The sequence below is a fragment of the Lithobates pipiens genome, unplaced genomic scaffold (assembly GCF_037356315.1).
Source record: "Lithobates pipiens isolate NorthernLeopardFrog02 unplaced genomic scaffold, aLitPip1_a1.2 Scaffold_8, whole genome shotgun sequence".
NCBI classification, from domain to species: Eukaryota; Metazoa; Chordata; class Amphibia; order Anura; family Ranidae; genus Lithobates; species Lithobates pipiens.
This window is the reverse complement of record NW_027507903.1, coordinates 499,108,656-499,128,847: the sequence shown is the minus strand read 5'-3', so window position 1 is coordinate 499,128,847 and position 20,192 is coordinate 499,108,656. Positions and strand designations below refer to the sequence as shown.

General features: G+C 41.0%; 1 protein-coding gene across 2 annotated transcripts in view; it reads right to left on the bottom strand.

The window, feature by feature from the left end:
* Positions 1 to 20,192, bottom strand: part of NUP205 (nucleoporin 205) — a 133,404-nt gene that overhangs the window by 92,463 nt on the left and 20,749 nt on the right. For both annotated transcript variants that reach the window (XM_077469197.1, XM_077469196.1), the window contains exons 6-11: positions 19,689 to 19,917; positions 19,415 to 19,579; positions 9,114 to 9,289; positions 7,360 to 7,476; positions 1,235 to 1,372; positions 487 to 637 (exon numbers count right to left, since the gene is read on the bottom strand). In XM_077469197.1, the coding sequence (XP_077325323.1) occupies positions 487 to 637; positions 1,235 to 1,372; positions 7,360 to 7,476; positions 9,114 to 9,289; positions 19,415 to 19,579; positions 19,689 to 19,917 (976 nt within the window). The remainder of the gene's footprint in view (positions 1 to 486; positions 638 to 1,234; positions 1,373 to 7,359; positions 7,477 to 9,113; positions 9,290 to 19,414; positions 19,580 to 19,688; positions 19,918 to 20,192) is intronic.

The window sequence follows — 20,192 nt, the reverse complement described above, 5'->3', positions numbered from 1 at the left end:
TTTTTTTTTTAAACAAAGAAAGTAACATTTAATACAGGGTGCAATTATGACCTCTAAAAGGAGCATGAATTTTTTTTGGAGAGCTCTAGGTCTAACTGAACAAAAATTCTATCAGATCTCTGCAGAGAGGCCACTGCTTCTACGCATAGATCAAGGGTCCTTCTCTGTAGCAAGCTGGCCAGGGACAGGCTTTTCTACTCGGGCTGTGACTGCTTTCTAAAGACAATTAAGTGGCTATGGCTGATTTATAAAGGAAAACAAAGCAGTAAGACTATCTTTTGCTGTACCTGGAAAGTATTTAGCTGAAACAAAGTTTAATTTGACCTTATCAACTAAGTTTTGTTTTTTCCCCCTTGCTTTTGTGGACAAGGACCATTACCTTTTATTCTTTAAGCATAACAGTCACAGCAAACCAGGCACACACTCTTAAGCCACATCATTATAAATACCATATACATATAAAAACCAACCTATGTATGCACTCACCATGGCTGCTACCATTGGCTTTGAGGAAGCTGAAGCAATAGTGAGAAGAGCGCGGGCCGCTGGCCAGCCCTTGTAGCATCTTCAAGTATGGGATGTACAGAGTGGGTGGTAACAAATCGCTCATCTGTCTTACAAATTTCGACAACAGCACCTGCATGGAAAGTGCAATTTAAATCCAGGGACAAATCTGTATGACATGTTGGACTCCTGAACAAAAAGGTACATATTTAAAAAAAACTTAATATAAAACTGATCATTAGAAAAAATGAGGTCTGCGTTAATGAATTGGCTGTCACAACGACTCACTACTCTTGATGTCACAGACCAGAAACAAGTAGCCCACAAGGAGATATGCAATGCCTTCTCCAATAGACAAGGTTTTTAGCAGTGGTCCACCGATTCCCCCAGTAATTGTTTACAGAAAATTTTACTTCCGGAAAAAAAAAAAAAAAAAAAAGAAAAAGCAAACAGAATTTTCACTTAGAAACCCTTCTTCTAGCTCCCCTAATGTGGGCAGGGGGTCACCCATAGGCTACTCCATTATCTCTGGCTTACAAATCAACGAAATGAAACTTAACCTCCCTTGCATGGGGGGGAATGTAATGGGAGTTACTTGGTTTTAAAAAGGTACTAAAATCCATCGGGACTTCACCAGTATTTGTAGCTGCTGACTTTAATTTTTTTACAGAGTGAAGAACTACTTCAAGTAAGTCAATCTCAACCTAATATTTCAGAAATTACAATGTACCTGACGTTGAGGTGGTCTTTGATGAGGAACCCCAAGATACGAACCCATCAAAGAAGTGCTTTGGAGTGGTTCGGCTGGACACCAATATTCTAGAGCCAGTTCAAGATGGAAGGGGTCTTTCGTGTACAGCTCACTAATCTGGGAAAAACAATATTATATTAATATATTATATAAATATATATATATATATATATATATATATATATAAATATATATATATTTATTTATTTATTTATTTATATCACACACAGTCATGGCTGAAATTGTTGGCACCCCAGAAATTTTTACAGAAAATCAAGTATTTTTCACAGAAAAGTATTGCAGTAACTCATGTTTTGCTATACACAGGTTTATTCCCTTTGTGTGTATTGGATCAAAACAAAAAAAAGGAGGAAAAAAAAAAAGCAAATTGGACATAATGTCACACAAAACTCCAAAAATAGGCTGGTCAAAATTCTTGGCACCCTTAACTTGGTTGCACACCCTTTGGAAAAAATAACTGAAATGAGTTGCTTCCTATAACCATCAATAAGCTTCTTAGACCTTTCACCCGGAATTTTGGACCACTTTTCCTTTGCAAACTGCTCCAGGTCTCTTATTGGAAGGGTGCCTTTTCCCAAGAGCAATTTTAAGATGTCTCCACAGGTGTTCATTGGGATTTAGATCTGGATTTATTGCTGGCCACTTTAGAACTCTCCAGCGCTTTGTTGCCATCCATTTCTGGGTGCTTTTTTTATGTATGTTTGGGGTAATTTTCTTGTTGGAAGACCCAAAATCTCGGACGCAAACCCAACTTTCTGACACTGGGCCCTACAGTGCAATCCAAAATCCTTTGGTAATCCGCAGATTTAATGATGCCTTGCACACATTCAAGGCACCCAGTGGCAGAGGCAGCAAAACAACCCCAAAACATGATTGAACCTCCACCATATTTCACTGTAGGTAATGTGTTCTTTTCTTTGTAGGCCTTATTCCATTTTCGGTAAACAGTAGAATGATGTGCTTTACTAAAAAGCTCTATCATAGTCTCATCTGACCACAAGATGTTTTCCCAGAAGGATTTTGGCTTACACAAGTACATTTTGGCAAACTGTAGTCTTGTTTTTTTAGGTCTCTGTGTCAGCAGTGGGGTCCTCCCGGGTCTCCTGCCATAGCGTTTCATTTCATTTAAGTGTTGACGGATAGTTTGCGCTGACACTGATGCGCCCTGTGCCTGCAGGACAGCTTGAATTTATTTGGAACTTGTTTGGGGCTGCTTATCCACCATCAGGACTATCCTGCGTTGTAACCTTTCATCAAATTTTTCTCTTCCGTCCGCGCCCAGAGAGATGAGCTACAGTGCCATGGGTTGCAAACTTCTTGATAATGTTACGCACTGTGGACAAAGGCAAATCTAGATCTCTGGAGATGCACTTGTAACCTTGAGAGATTGTTGATATTTTTCCACAATTTTGGTTCTCAAGTCCTCAGACAGTCCTCTTCTTGTTTTGTTGTCCATGCTTAGTGTGGCACACACAGACACACAATGCAAAGACTAAGTGAACTTCGCTCCTTTTTATCCGCTTTCAGGTGTGATTTTTATATTGCCCACACCCGTTACTTGCCCCAGCTGAATTTAAAAGAGCATCACATGCTTGAAACAACCTTATTTATCCACAATTATGAAAGGGTGCCAAGAATTTTGACCAGCCTAATTTTGGAGTTTTGTGTGACATTATGTCCAATTTGCTTTTTTCCCCCTCCTTTTTTTGTTTTGTTCCAATACACACAAAGTGAATAAACGTGTATAGCAAAACATGTGTTACTGCAATACTTTTGTGCGAGAAATACTTGATTTTCTGGAAAAAAATCTGGGATGCCAACAATTTCAGCCATGACTGTATATATATATATATATATATATATATATATATATATATATATATATATATATATATATATATATATATATATATATATATATATATATATATATACATACACACACACACACACACACACACACACACACACACACACACACATACAACACAATGGACATAGAAAGTCTACATACCCCTGTTAAACATTTCATGTTTCTTTGATGAAAAAAAAAAAAAAAATGAGACAAAGATAAATTATTTCAGAATATTTTCCACCTTTAATGAGACCTATAAACTGTACAACTCAACTGAAAAATAAACTGAAATCTTTTTTTTCTTGGGGGGGGTTCTTTTCCTGACATTTTCTTAGTTGCATACTACAGCAAAAGCCGTGGTCCGCAGAGAGCTTCGAAAGCATCAGAGGGATCTCATTCATAAAAGGTATCAGTCAGGAGACGAGTACAAAAGAAATTCCAAGGAATTAGATACACGATGGAACACAGTGAACACAGTGTAGTAGAATTTAATTTATTTAACCACTTGGGATCCGCGCTATTGCAAAATGACGGCAATAGCGCGGACCCACATTTTCGGGACTACGTCTATTGACGTAGTCCCGGTTACGAGCGGCCTGCGCGCCCCCTGAGGGGCGCGCGCGGCGCGCTCTGTGATCGGCGAGTCCGTGAGACTCGCCTGATCACCGATCCGTGTAAGGGGTCGATCCCGACCCCTTATCACGTGATCAGCTGTCAGCCAATGACAGCTGATCATGTGATAAAACGGAGCCGGTAATCGGCTAGTATTCCTCCTCGCGCTGACAGCGCGAGGAGAAAAAAAAAAAGCCGATCGCTGGCGGCCGTGTTCGGGACATCAGTCCCGATCACGGCCAGCAATTTAAAAGGACACCTGCCCCCTGCCAGTGCCCACCTGCCACCCGCAGTGCCATCCTGAAATAAAGTAAGTGCCCCCCTGTCAGTGCCACCCAGCAGTGCCCATAGTGCCCACAGTGCCACCCAGCAGTGCCCACAGTGCCACCCAGCAGTGCCCACAGTGCCACCCACAGTGCCACCCACAGTGCCACCCAAAATCTGCCTCAGGTGCTGCACCCCAGTGCCGCCCATCAGTGCCCAGCAGTGCCGCCCATCAGTGCCCAGCAGTGCCACCTATCAGAGCCACCTATCAGTGCCACCTATCAGTGCCCATCAGTCCCATCTATCTGTGGTACCTATCAGTGCCCATCCGTGCCACCCATCCGTGCCACTTATCCGTGCCACCCATCCGTGCCATCTTATCTGTGCCCATCTTTGCCCATCAGTGCCGCCTTATCTGTGCCCATCGGTGCCGCCTTATCTGTGCCTATTAGTGCCGCCTTAACTATGCCTATCAGTGCCCACCAGTGCAGCCTATCAGTGCACACCAATGCAGCCCATCAGTGCCCACCAATGCAGCCCATCAGTGCACACCAATGCAGCCCATCAGTGCCCACCAATGCAGCCCATCAGTGCCCACCAATGCAGCCCATCAGTGCCGCCTAATCAGCGCACTTCAATGAAGGAGAAAAATGACCCGTTTGCAAAATTTTATAACAAACTATTAAAACATGATTTTTTTTTTTTTTTTTTGCATCTTTTTTTGTTTGTTTAGCAAAAAATAAAACTCCGAGCTGTAACTAAATACCACCAAAAGAAAGCTCTATTTGTGGGAAAAAAATGATAAAAAATTCATTTGGGTACAGTGTTGTATGGCCGCGCAATTGTCACTCAAAGTGCATCAGCGCTGAAAGCTGAAAATTGGTCTGGGACTGAGGGGGGTTTAAGTGCCCAGTAAGCAAGTGGTTAACCAATATATACTTTATGTTATTTATATTATCATATAGTAGTGGTTTTATCAATATTATTATTCAATAAGTAAAGCAATAGTTATTTTTTATTAATAACATGTTTGCCATAGATACAGAAAATCTTAATTTTTAAATGTTGAACTTTGGATGACTTCTCTGCTTCTTTCTCATATTTTTTCTAAGATAGTTTAATGGGTGAAAGTTCATTAGGATAGTTAATTTTTAGTTTTTAAGTAATGGCTAATTAGAAAAGAAAAAACACTTGAAAAGCATATAAATCACAGAGATAAGATGAGAACATCTTATACAGGTGGTTTAGAAATAATTATGTGGAATATGGGAAAGTTATGTACAGCACATTAAGTTTGACAGGGTCAAACAAAGGTCTGCTTGTGCCCTCATTAAAACTGTTAAAATACATACATATAGTGAGATCTAAAACATTTGGTGGGGTTACTGATAGTTCATTCTCGTAAAGTCGTAAATCTGTTACCCTTGACACAGCTGGGTCAGTTTGTCTCTACACAGGTGTTTAATTGGACAAAATCAGTTATAAATCACTTTAATGAACATATAGGAATTCTAGGAATGAATAAGTTTGTCTGGTTGTAGAACAGGTGTCAGATTTATGGATAGTTACATTGATATAGATTTTAGCAACCAACCATATCTAGGAGAGATGGCCAAGATAAGGCTTGTAAAAGGGTATATAAAAATGCAAGTTCTACAATTGTTAGACAGACAAGTCAGATAGGAGATTATAATGCTGACCTCTAGGTATGCTGCCCTATTACCCGGGTCATAGAGGTCAGAACCAATCGGCAAAAATCTGTTCCTTTTGTTCTAACTTTTCTCCTCGTACGAGTCAAATAAAGAAAGCCTGCATCACTGAAGTCCTGCCTGGTTCGATACGTTATTAGTCTATTTCGACAGTCATCAAGTGGAGAAAATATGGCACAACAATGACATTACCAAGAACTGGACATCCCTCCAAAATTGATGAAAAGATGAGAATAAAACTGGTCAGGGAGGTTGCCAAGAGGCCTACAGCAACAACAAAAGAAGCTGCAGGAATATCTGGCAAGTACAGGCTATGTGGTACATGTGACAATAATCTCCCGTATTCTTCATATGTCTGGGCTATGGGGTAGAGTGGCAAGAAGGAAGCCTTTTCTTACAATGAAAATCATCCAAGCCCGGCTAAAATTTGCAAAAAACACATCTGAAGTCTCCCAAAAGCATATGGAAAAATGTGTTATGGTCTGATGAAACCAATTTTGAACTTTTTGGCCATAATTACAAAAGATGTTTGGTTCAAATATAACACTGCACATATCCAAAAAGAACACCATACCCAAAGTAAAGCATGGTGGTGGCAGCATCATGCTTTATGGCTGTTTATCTTCAGCTGGAACAGGGGCCTTAGTCAAGGTAGAGGGAATTATGAACAATTCCAATCAATAATCAATACTGGCACAAAACCTTCAGGCTTCTGCTAGAAAGCTGAACATGAAGAGGAACTTCATCTTTCAGCATGACAATGACCCAAAGCATACATCCAAATCAACAAAAGAAAGAAGATTACAATTTTGGAATGGCCCAGCCAGAACCCAGACCTAAATCTGAATGAAATGACAGTGCTAACACCTATCTGAATGAAAATCTGTCGGATGATCTAAAGAGGGCTGTGCACAGGAGTTGCCCTTGCAATCTGATAGATTTGGAGTGTTTTTGCAAAGAAGAGTGGGCAAATATTGCCAAGTCAATATGAGCCATGCTGATATGCAAAGAAGAGTGGGCAAATATTACCAAGTCAATATGAGCCATGCTGATAGACTCATACCCAAAAAGACTGAGTGCTGTAATAAAAGCAAAAGGTGCTTCAATAAAGTATTAGTTTAAGGGTGTGCACACTTATGCAACCATATTATTTTATTTTTTTATTTTTTACTCCCCTCAACCTAAAACATTTAATTTTATTGTTTGACTGAGTTGTACAGTTTATAGGTCACATTAAAGATGGAAAAGTTCCAAAATGATTTCTCTTTGCCTAATTTTCTTACATCACAGAAACCTGACATTTTGACAGGGGTGTGCAGGCTTTATATCCACTGTGTGTGTATAATATATATATTTTTTATTATTACTACACACAGCCAAAGTCCCAGCTGGAAACTGGCTGCTGCAAGCAAAAACATTTCTAAATTTGCAGACTCTTCACATATAAGCTATTTTTCAATAATAGAATATCTTTTGACATTTTGTTCCCTCCTATAGCTTACCTGAATCAGCTCATGCTGTTAAAATGCATTTAAAAATGTAAACCAAACCATTCCAGAAAAATCAGTTTATCATAGAATAAATTTTATAGGTAAAGCTCAATAATGTGTTTGGTAGAATGTTTAGGTGTGGGTTCAACTTACCAATAACATAACATGTTCAAGATCTCGGCGTAGTGACATGGGGGGCTCATTACCCATTTGTATGCTCATTTGAATTAAACGAGCATCTTCTTCCGCCCTGTTCCTTAGCTGTTTAACCTGCAAGGGCATAAAATTGTTATCAAAATGTCATGGGTATTAAAGTCCTGCTTTATTCTGCACATGATTGACTATTCAAAATAAACAGGAACTTGGTTTTCCCATGATTGGATGAACTGGATAACAAAGTGGATGTAAACCCTCACATATAACCAGTGAAGTGAACAGCCGCAGATGATACACAGGGATGAAACAAATCTCCCTACATAAGTTTTACATGTATATCTGCTGTCTTCATCTTTATATACTGTTTAGAACGTGCAATGTTAGATTTTCTCTTCCTGGTTAGCACTGCAGTGAAGCCTGGGCATACAGCCAAGACAACTGATTGGAGGAAAGGTAGACACCACTAGGGCTGAAAAAAACGAATCGACAACTAATCGATTATGAAATGAATCAATTACTATTTTCATAATCGATTAATCGGCCACTAGCATAAAAGGGTTAACAAAAAAACTAAAATTAGCCCTTTATAGTACAAAAAGAGCAAATCGCTACTGTAAATATTACTTTCACTGTCCCAAAGTAAAAAATGAACCCCTTACAGTAGAGATTATTTGCTCTTTTTGTACTAATTTTAGTTTTTTTAAACCCCTTTATGTTACTAAACATCTCAGGCTTGGGTCACACCTCTGTGTTTTGGTGCTTTTTGCAGAAACACACTACAGTTCATTTACATGGTTTCCTATGGAACACGTTCACATCGATGAATTTTTCAGCTGCTGCGTATTTGGAAAAGACAAGGACTTTTTTTTTTTTTTATGCAAAACGGTGCTATTTTGTTTCAATATACTTCAATGGAGAAGCTGCAGAAAAGCATGTAATAATGCGTTTTTGCAACAATTTGTGTTTTTTTAATCTGCCCAACAACAAACTGGGCAAAAAAAATGTAAAAATGCAAATTGCGGCAAAATTACCTTTTTTTTAGGTTATTAACTGATTAAACGAAACAATAATCGGCCAACTAATCGATTATGAAAATAATCGTTAGTTGCAGCCCTAGACACCACCTCTCCTCATAGATAGAGACTTTCAGCATTGATCCTTGAATTGTTCAGCTCTGTGCTAATCTATTTAGAGCATGCTTCCCAACACAAAACTTTGGCTGCTTTTATCATATGTCACAGAGAACTTATCAGGCTGATAACAGAAGAACAGAGCAGGACACAGCTACTGGACATATTGCTTTGAAGAGAGATAAGAAAACACTGCAGATATATGTGCCCAGCTCAAATTTCATAAATCAGGTTTACATCCACTTTAATATTTTACACAATTTTAGTGAGGATTTTCAACACCTTTTCAAAAATAAGCCTCAGTATTTCTATAAGGATTCTGAATGTAGAAAAGTCAGGTATAGGAGAACACTAAAACAAAAAACGCAACAAAGACTAGCCATTCTAAACAGAGCAGGTACCACAAATCACCCTCCAAAAAAGGTAATAAAAAAAATAAAACCTTCTTTGCACCACTATAGACCTTTTTTTTTGTAGTTAAGGGAATGTTTTTTCCCCGATTTCAGAACTAAACCATCCAATGTGATTCCCCAGAAGCCTACAAGGGCACTAAAACAAGTGTTGTCTAAAAGCACAGTCTCCCATCACATAAATAAATGGTGAGAAGTATCAGTGACATACTTTCATGGGCATCCGAATAAGGAAATCTGTGATGAGAGAGTGAATCCTGCGGATGAAGAATTCTTCATGGAAGAAGGTTTCGGCACACACCACTGCATCTGTGAGGAATAGGAAGGCATTGCCTCCTATGGCCATCTCAGCTATTACTTCATCGGCCTCTGTGAAGTCTGCAAGAGCTAGCAGAAAAAAAAAGAAACATTATTGAATTCAGAGAACATAGTGTTTGTTAATCAAAACAAAAAGATGCTGTTGCTTTAAAGGATGTTATACAACACAGTGCTGGTGTAATTTGCCCCCCTATATCACCTGAAATACCTGGCTGATCTTGTCAGTTTCTGCCCTCCCCTTTGTAAACTGACCACGTTGTATCATGGCTGCTTAGTCCTTTTACGTGTCTCCCGTCTCTCCTCTGTGCTCTCCCCCTCCTCCCCTGCCTGTCAGCTCTGTGTCCATGCCAGTCCCCTCCTCGGTTGATACATGTAATGTCCCCCTGTGACTGTGCTTTTATTTTTATTTAAATAATCTATGCTTATGTGACCCGTTGACTCTTGCATTGCAGCAGGCAGGGCCGTCTGTTCTCCTCCCCTCCTGACCTCAGCGGGGATCCTCTGCCCTGCCCCCACTGCAGCTGCCGGGTCCAGAGAGGAGAGAGTCGATGGGTCACGTGAGCGCCGGTCTGCAAAAAGGTATATAGCTGCATTATTACAAATGTTGAAGTAATGAAGACTGATGACAAATAGCACAGAAGGCACCACTATTGCTGGTACATAGTTAATCTGGTTATAAATATATATATATATATATATATATATATATATATATATATATATATATATATATATTTATTAAGATACAACACACACACCTCCAAATGCACAACCCAATACCCACAGTTTATCCAGAGGAAAGCAAAAAAAAAAAAAAAAAAACCCCAGTAAAGTACGAATCAACTTGTCCCAGTGGGGGGAAAAAAAAATTACTTCTGATTCCCCAAGAGGCAATTTGATATTCCCTGGATCAACTTTACCTAGGGTTATCAGCGGTTTGCCAATAGAAAAAAATAAATAAATAAAATAATGGCATGTTGTGTCCTATTGACTTCAATGCAAAATAGTGTCCCATTAACGTCAATGCAAGTCCAACCTATGGGTGTGATTGATGTCAGTATTACATTGCATATCCCTGTATGTTGTGGTGGTTCAGGGGTGCTTATCTAATAGTTTTTTGAAACTATCGATGCCCCCCGTTGAAACCGCCGCCTGTGGAAGGGAATTCCACATCCTTACCGCTCTTACAGTAAAGAATCCTCAGAGCAGTTTAAGGTTAAACCCCTTATCTTCTCATTTTAATGAATGGCCACGTGTCTTATTAAACTCCCTTTCGTGGAAACGTTTTATCCCTATTGTGGGGTCACCAGTATGAGATTTGTAAATTTTAATCATATTCCCACGTGTCTCTTCTCCAGAGAGAATAAATTCAGTGCTCGCAACCTTTCTTCATAATTAATGTCCTCCAAACCCTTTATTAGTTTTGTTAAACTTCAGGTAACATCTGATAGCACAAACCACATCCAAAGCATGAAGAGCTTTGTCCCTCTGCATCTGAGGCTTGGGCCATAAAGAAAGTAACACCTTGAGGTTGAATGCAAGATTTTCCCTGGTACGAACCATCTACAGCTCTATTGTTTAAACGGGAAATCCCAATTCCCATATACAGTGCCTTGAAACCAATTGCCTTGAAAAGTAATCTCAGTATAAATACAGCTGTTCTGTGAAGCCTTCAGGAGGTTTGTTAGAGAACCTTAGTGAGCAAAAGCATCATGAAAGCCAAGAAAAAACAAAACAAAAAAAACAAAAAAAAAACAGACAAGTCAGGGATAAAGTTGTTGAGAAAAGCAGGATTAGGTTATAAAAAAAAATATATATATATATATATATTTACCAAGCTTTGAACATCTTACGGAGCACTGTTCAATCCATCATCCGAAAATGGAAAGAGTATGGCACAACTGCAAACCTACCAAGACTTGGCCGTCCACCTAAAAACTGACAGGCCAGGCAAAGAGAGCATTAAATCAGGGAAGCAGCCAAGAGGCCCATGGTAACTCTGGAGTAGCTGCAGAGATCCACAGCTCAGGTGGGAGAATCTGTCCACAGGACAACTATTAGTCGTGCACTCCACAAATCTGCCCTTTATGGAAGAGTGGCAAGAAGAAAGCTATTGTTGAAAGAAAGCCATAAGAAGTCCGGTTTGCAGTTTGCAAGAAGCCATGTGAGGGACACAGCAAACATGTGGCAGAAGGTGCTCTGGTCAAATAATTGCAGCAAAAGGTGGTTCTACAAAGTATTGACTCAGGGGGGCTGAATACAAATACACGCCACACTTTTCACACATAAAAAAAAAAAAAAAAAAAAAAAAAAAAAATAATTGAAAACCATTTATCATTTTCCTTTCACTTCACAATTATGTGCCACTTTGTGTTAGTCTATCACATAAAATACATTTATGTTTTTGGTTGCAACATGAAAAAAAATGTGGAAAATTTCAAGGGGTATGAATACTTTGTCAAGGCACTGTATATGGGGATAGGGATTTCCCATTTAAACAATAGAACTGCAACATTTGCTATCTCTTTGAAAAAGTAAACTTCAGACAAAACCTGTAGGGGCGGCATCTAATGCTGCTAGTTGAAAAGAGTTTGCATTAGGCAGGCCATAGATAACTTGATTTTCTTTCCTTCCACCATGGATGATAGAAAAAAAAAAAAAAAAAAAAAAAAGCTCAATTTGGCCATCATCACATTCAGCTTTTTGAGGGGGGGGGGGGGGTTCCTCCCGCAGCACTACTGTATTCTGCCAGCAAGGAGGTTAGGAGCTTTCTCGGTTGGCAGAATTAATGATTACTGCTAGCGGCTAAAACCGCCAGCAATAATCATAAGCATAGAAATACAACATGCTGGTTGTACCAAATTCAATCAACGGATCAACCTGGGTACAATCAGCCTGCCCATAGATGGAGCAAGGAAAGCTTTAAATAAGGCATCCAGACATTTGTCAGAAGTGTCCTAAAAATACAGAAACCACAAGATTCCCCTTGAGATAGGAAACTGCCAGATCTACTGAAGGCACACCCCTTTTCTTATTGAATTCACTTTCTACAACTTTTGGCAGGAACAAACATTTTTAAAAGAGGTTTTATAAGTGGATTGGACTTACTTTGACAAACAGAATGAATCAGACATGATTGAGGATGTTGTGGCAGACACCCATGATCCAAATCCTGTAACCTTTGGAGCAGAGAACTTGGGGAATCCATAGGATTTTTAAAACTGCTTACCTGTAAAAATCGTTTTCTTTAAAAGTACATCACGGGACACAGAGCCATAGTAGTTACCATGTGGGTTATAGGCCACCTTCAGGTGATGGACATTGGCACACACTAAGACAAAAAGTGCACTCCTTATATAACCCCTCCCACTACTGGAAGTACCTCAGTTTTGTAGCAAAGCAATAAACGTGTACACCAAAGAAGGGAGGGACCTCTGTGTCCCGTGATGTGCTTCAAAGAAAATGTAAGCTGTTTCAAAAATTCTATTTTCTTATCGTACATAACGGGACACAGCCATAGTAGTTACTATGTGGGATGTCCCATAGCAATGTCAACTGAAGGGAGGGAGACACCAAAAGTAGGGCAATAAGAGACTAGAGGACTTATACTGCGCCCAAAGGCAAAATCCTCATGATCTTTTACATCTATTTGAATCTGGTGAATTAGAATCTGGTAAATGTATAGACTGAAGACCAAGTTGCGGCCTTGCAGATTTGGGCCATGGAGGCTTGGCGATGCACTGCCCACGAAGCACTAATAGCCCCAGAGAAGTACGTTTTGATTTGAGAGGGTGCAATCCACCTCTTTAAACCATAAGCTTGACCGATTACTTGTTGAATCTATTTAGAATAGTAGATTTCGTAGTAGCTACCTGTTCTCTTTTAGGACCTTCAGGCAACACGAACAAAAACATCTGTTTTCCAAACCTGAGCAATCGCCTTTAAATAGACATTATCTGCTCTCACCACATCTTAAAAAAAAATTGGATTTTCCTTCCAAAGAACAGGATTCCGGAAAAAAAAACAAAAAAAAACAAACACACGATAGAACAATATCCTGGTTTAGATAAAAAAAATGATACTACCTTTGGTGAAGAGTTAGGATGAGGACGCAATACTACCTTATCCTTATAAACAATAAAAATATGGCTCTTTACAAGAAAGAGCAGCCAATATGGATACCCTTCTTGCAGCAGATATGGTTACCAGAAAAAATAAATAGTTTCGGTGTCAAAAATAGACCAAAGGAAAATGTCGTAACGGCCAAAAAAAAAAAAAAAAAAGTCTGTTCTGTAATGCGGACAAAACTAAATTCAAGTCCCAAGGGTTCAGGGGTTACTTAACTGGAGATTAAGCCACGTTACCTACTGAATAAATTTATGGACCAAAGAATGCGAAGCAAGTGGTCGTTGAAATAATACCGATAAGGCCGAGACCTGTCCTTGGAAAGCACTCATTTCCAGCTTCATTTCTCACTCCATGTGCAGAAAAGTCAAGGACTCTATCTAGACTTATTTCCTGGGGTGCAGCTCTTGGTTTCACACCAGGAGAAGACATATATGTTTCCCAGACTCCATAATATATAACCATGGAGGCCGACTCTGCATTAACCTAGGCAGAAAACTACCGAACCTGACAGCCCCAGCATAAGAGTGTGGGCCTCAATAGCCAAACCGTTAAATTTAGCGTTTGTAAAGTAGGATGGAACTACGGACCTTGCAAGAGAAGGTCTGGCCGTGAAGGTAGGGTCCATGGGTTCCCTACTGCCATCTCTATGATCTCTGCATACCAAGATTTACAGGACCCCGCTGGGGGTCACAAGAATCAACGACTTACTTTCCTGCTTGATTCTGTGAAGAAGTTGTGGATGCAGGCAGAATAGCAAGGCATCCATTCCGCATACTAGGGAATCCTTTGTTCTTGACACAAAGTTGTAGATCTTTTTTGTTGATCCTGGATGCAAACAGATCTATGTCTGGGGTCCCCAATCCTTGACATATTGACAGGAAGATATTGGGGTCAAGGAACCATTCTCCCAGGATCAACTGCTGGTGACTCAAGTAGTCCGCCTGCTAATTTTCTATTCCTAGAATGAAGGCTGCCGATAGGCAAAGTACATTGTTTTCTGCCCAAGATAGGATAAGATTCACCTTTCTCTGGGCTGAAAAACTTCTTGTGGCCCCTTGGTGATAATATAGCCATTGCTGTGGCATAAACGGATTGAATCCTAGCAGGACAATACCTTAAACTGAACGTTCAGGCCCTCAGGACCAAGTGTTCTGCCTGAATTTCTAAAATGTTAATGGACAAAGCCATTTCTAATCTAGGCCATTTCTGAACAGCTGCCTCTTCCAGGACTGTCCCCCAACTTAAACAAAAAAAAGGTTGGCATATGTTGTTACTATTTCCCAGGTAACTGAAGGAAGGATTTTCCCCTTAGCAGATTTTGGCTGTTAACCATAAACTGAGGCTCCAGTGCAGCCAGGCTACAGCACTTGGTAATTCCAGCTGGTCTTTCATCCAGGTACTAATCAGGCACAACTCTGCTTAGCCCTCAAGATCAAACGAGATGGAGCGCTATCAGGGTGATGTGGCTGTAGGCTGTGGAGTCAGACACATTGGGAATGCAGAGCTTAAACTTTTTGTTTCAAGCCGATAGGATACTGTTTTACAGCAGTCTAGAAAGACTGAGCATAAGGAACAGCTTCGAATGAAGCCACCATCTTTCCCAACAACCTCACGCAAAGTTCAATAGGAGAATATCATCTTGCTTCGACTATTTAAATCAGTTCCTTTATGGCGCTGATCTTAGCCTGGGGTACGAATACCCTTTTCTGGGTGTACCTATGATCAGACCCAAGTATTTTCTTCATGTTTAAAAATAAAAAAAAATAAAAAGATTCCTCCTAGGTTATGAATCTGAGCTAGATATTCCAGGTAGTCTAATGTGGTGACCATACTTTGGTCTACGTGGGCTGATTAGACCGGTCTAATCAGAACAGATCGACTAGGTAAACCATAATTCATTAAACTTTGGGCCCTCAATCTGGCTAGAAAAGGAGCCAGAACCTTGTATTCGAGGTGTAGCAGCTAGATCGGAAAGCAGAGCTACACACTGAAAATGAAGGTTTTCCACTATGAAAGAAAATAGGCATATGGAGAGGCTGTCAGGGCTGGCTTAGCCCTTCCTCCTCTGGGCTGGCCGCTCAGCTGTCGGCTAATTGCCAGCTCTCTTCTCTTTTCACAATTACCAGCTGTTCCCGATGATGCTCATCTGATCTGCCAATTTAAAGCCTTCCAGCTCATTTCTCCTTTGCCTTCACGTTGGTCACATCACTAGGAACCATCTCTTGCTGTTTGTTTCAAGACTGGCTTGCTGACATCCTCCCTGGCTTCTATCCTGCTTGCAGTTGCTCTCCTTGGATCCCTGACGTCTGGACTGGCTGACTACCCGATCTGGCTACTGGACTCTGGCTATATAGGACCACACTTTTTCCTATTTACCTTTTTATTTTTATTAATAAACAAGTGTGATTTGATTGTACTTCTGTCTCTGTCTGTTTCATGGTTCCTGACAGAGGCATCTTTGACGTCGAATGAGGCCAGAAGTTCTCCTTGTAGGATGGAGATAAGATTGGATTGACTTCATGCCAAAAAAGAGATTATATTCAGGAATTGAATATTAGACCTTTGAGATCCAGAATGTCCATTTGAATTTAGCCAAACCCCAATCTATGTTCTTACATGGGAGCCACCATGAACACTTTTTGCTAAAAGCTGGTACAATGCTAGAGAGAAAGATTTATTTTTTTCCTGGAATGTTTGATTTGAGAAAATGAGGAGACTGAAACTCTAGGAACTCCAGTTTGTACTTTAGAGCTATTGAGGAAGTCCCCCATTCGCCTTGACACTCCTCCTGCCAGATCCCTGAGAACTGCAGAAGAATTCTCCCTATTGAGCAAGCAGGGCACCTCCTTATAAAGGAGGCTACAGTATCTTGTAGGCTTCCTCCCCCAAGACCTCTTTTGTCCCTGGGGTTAACCCTGAGGATTACCCTTTGAACTGGATGGCGGAAGCCATCGTGACAGCCTGGAGGCTGATGCCCCTGGCACAGAAGTAGTTTTGAAAAATACATTTACTCCTTCACTTAAATGGCAAAATGGGATCTTTTTACTAGAAATTCTTTGGATATATTTATCCAAAATATCCCCAGATAGCCGTTTCACTGCAAAACGGAAAACTAGCCAGGAGCTTCTTGCATGACGCTTAGCGAAGGGCGCACAGCCTAAAGGATAGATCTGTCAGAGAAACTAATGCAAACATAAAGCTGCCTCCTGGATCTGCTGAGCAGGATAACCTTGAACACCTGTTTAAGCTGGTTTCTTAATGATTATCTAATTACGGTCAGTGCAGGCTGAGACACTCAACATGCCAGAGGAAAAATGTGTTTGAGTACTGTCTGCCGAACAAGTCAAATTTACTCACAAAAGGATAGAGTAGCGCTAATTGCTGGTATACCCCACTTAGTGAATTTTCACGAACAGAGGATAAAGTGTGGCAACTTTTTAGAAAGTAAAATAATGCTCATCTGGGTGAACCTCCAGATACAAAAAAAAATTCCAACAAAGAAAGCACAGGAAAAAGCACGCACTGCTTGAAGAGGCTTTAGCGAACCCAAACATTCAGTTAAGGATACATAAATGTGGAGCAGATCATTCAGCAAGAAATTGTACCATCGATCTTACAGAATGTGAAAGGTGACTCTCCCGCATTTGACACCTCAGAAGAGGAGTCATCAGCCTCAACACAGTCCCCTGAGGGAATGGTCTTCTCCTGCAGCTAGTGTCTTAGTCTGAGGATCCTCGGAAAATGGAAGAGAACCCGTCTCATCTTGAGCACATTGGGATGCAATTAAAGTTGAAAAACTTTTTTTTGTAAAAAAAACAGGGGCTGTAGTGTTGAAAACAGCTGCAAACAAGTTATGGCCCTGATGCTCACTCTGACCAGCCATCGCCTCTCAGGGGAGGATGCCATTTGTAGAGTAGGATTTCCAGAGCTTGAGGGAGACCCTTTTAGCTTTTTTTAGGAGTGTTACAACCTCCCCTTCTGAACATAGCCTGATGCACAAAGCAGAGGTACTACCAGAAGAAATCACAGCCATTTGCTTGAGCAATAGTCAGCCACTGCTGCTGCTATTAATGCTCAGCCTGATGCAATATTAAATGTGTCAAAAAGAATGCTTGTGACGCCAATCTCTTTCAAGCCTCTCCACGCTCGTGTCCCTACTCCAGCTTACAACAGTAATGATGGTGCTTTAAAAAAGGCATACACGCACTGGATGCTGGAGGACGCTAAGCTCCGCCCCTCTCTGTAGCCCTCTTCCTCTCTTTTTTTACAAAAAGTTTTCCCGCGTGAGTGCGGGCCACTGATCCTACAAGACCAACATGTGAGGGGAAAAGAACATGGCGAGGAGAGACCCTGGAAGCCGCCGAGTATCAGAATCAGCACAGGTGGGGGGTTGTCTGGAGAAGAGAACCCCCCCCCTCCAGATTTACCGGAGGTCTGCTGCTGGCTGGGGAGAAAAAGAAGCCTGCTGCTCCGGACATGGCATGTTCCCTTGAGGAAACATGAGAAGGTATGTGCTCTATACAGGCCCCAGTGGTGACACTTAGGCATGACAACATTTACTAATTAAAGGAGACATTTCACGGTGGGTTCACGATGGGTAACAAACCTTCAGGAGCCGGGGATACTCGGGGAAACCCACAATCCTGGACCTGTAATAGCACCACCGCCAGTAAAACTTTATGGCCTGAATACCAAAAATACTGGATCCCAGGCTCCAGCTCTCTAAAAGAGAAGCGTTTACAGGCAAAACCTCATTTCTACGGACACGAGGCCCGGGTACCATTCAATTAGTCCTAAAAGACACTTTTAATGGATCCGGCTGCATAGCTAGCCCCAGCAAGGATTGCTCCAGTGGAGCTCTGCACAGCACATCTTCACTCGTGACCAACACCTTAGACACTGGCGAAAAAGCTGAGGTAATTCCAGTAGAGGGAGGGGTTATATAGGTAGTGCACTTTTTGTCTTAGGGTGTGCCAGTGTCCATCACCTGAAGGTAGCCTATAACCCACATAGTAACTACTATGGCTCTGCGACCCATAGCTTTAAATTGATCCAGACTACCTCCATGAGAAAACTGCCGCATGGCACAGGAGAGACAGATAGGATGGGCAGCAGCAGACAACTACTACCATGGCACTCACCATCCCAATCTTCACCCATCAAGGCAGGTCAAACAGTGAAGGGATTCAGGGACTCTGCTTCCCAGCTGGGGATCACTGCCCTGGACCTGTATAGCACTGGTTCTTAAGGCAATATATCATTGCACAGAGTCCAGTGCTGACCGGCAACATTACCGGCCGTCCCCATGTCTAGTGGAGGGTTCAGGTACCATTCCTTTGAGCATGGTAAACTGTACGCAACGGATCCAGAAGAGCCAGTCTTCTACTCTCCGATGGAATTCTTGAGAAATTATTATTGTGCAGAAACTGCACAGGCATGACCATCACTTAAGACACTACCAAAAAAAAAAAAAAAACTGAAGCCTTGCCTTCAGGGGATACAAGAGGGGATATGCTTAGAAGGGGATTTTCTTCTCTTATTTGCCAGTAGCCATTCACCTAAAAGGTGACAGCATAACCCTATCATAACCAATGTCGATACCATGTCCTGGGATAGTAGCAGTCACGTCATTTACCCACGCTATGCAGACTGCTGTTTCGTGTACATATCTTCTCTGCAGGGTGCCCAGTCTTCTTCTTGGCAATGAACTTTAGACGTGGCGGGGGTAATAGCTTCTGGTCTTCAAGAAAAAGTGCTTTCAAGCCAGTTTGACCGGGGCCCCTCCCCTCCTAGTCTTTTATTCATTGAGAAAAAAAACCATATATTGTTTACACTGAAGCTCCCATATATGCATTTCAGCTGTGTATTTAGCAGTTTGCCTAGAGTTCAGTTTTAAAAAAAACACACACACACACACACACACACACACACACACACTTCATTGTGCATTTATATTTATGTACCATCCTCCTTGTGGTGCTTGCTTTATGCACGTTAACTTTTTTTTTCCTTGACCTGTCCACTTTAAAATTCTATTACCTGAAGAGGATAGAGGCTTGCACATACCTGTAACTTCCGATAACTGAGATACACCCCGGAGAGTGAGGGCCCATGCCAGACGCACAGCAGCTTGAAGCCCGGCTGATTTCCATGGCTTGGGGTCTTGAAGGCGCTGGTGAATGGCCGTCACGTACTGTCTCTCGTTGAGAAGAAGCGACTGTTGAATTAGTTCTAGGAGAGTGCAGAGCTTGCTTAGCTCTCAATGAAGCAATAAAATATTTTTAACATAAAAACTATAAAACACATCAACCAGGAGGCAGCAAACTATGTGTGGTCATACCATCACGATCTTCTGTCCCATGCTCCAAAAAGCCCACATCCAAGCAGTATAGGAGAGCCATAAGGAGGTACAGATTTACGCTGTCCAGTGTGCCATCTGCTTCCACGGTAACTTTTTCAAGGTATCCAATCAGAAGCAAGGTGTCATCTTTACGTAGAGAAGACTGGCAGGCCCAGGAGAAGAGGCTCTCTGCCAAAGACTCACGGCATTCCTTGATGAGGTCTGTCACCTAAATAACAAAATCCAAAAACTACCATCAGTGATAGTTGCACAGCAAGTGCCCAATCAATACAAAAAAAAAATATATATATATATATAAAAAAGAAAAGCTATAAACACCACTGATATATATATATATATATATATATATATATATATATATTTATTTTATACTGCGTGGCTCTGAAGAAAGAAAAAAAAAACCCTGCACACAATGGTGTGAACTTGGCGGATAAAAAAAAAGACAGATCATTTTGCCTCATCATGCAGTGGTACTGCACTGGA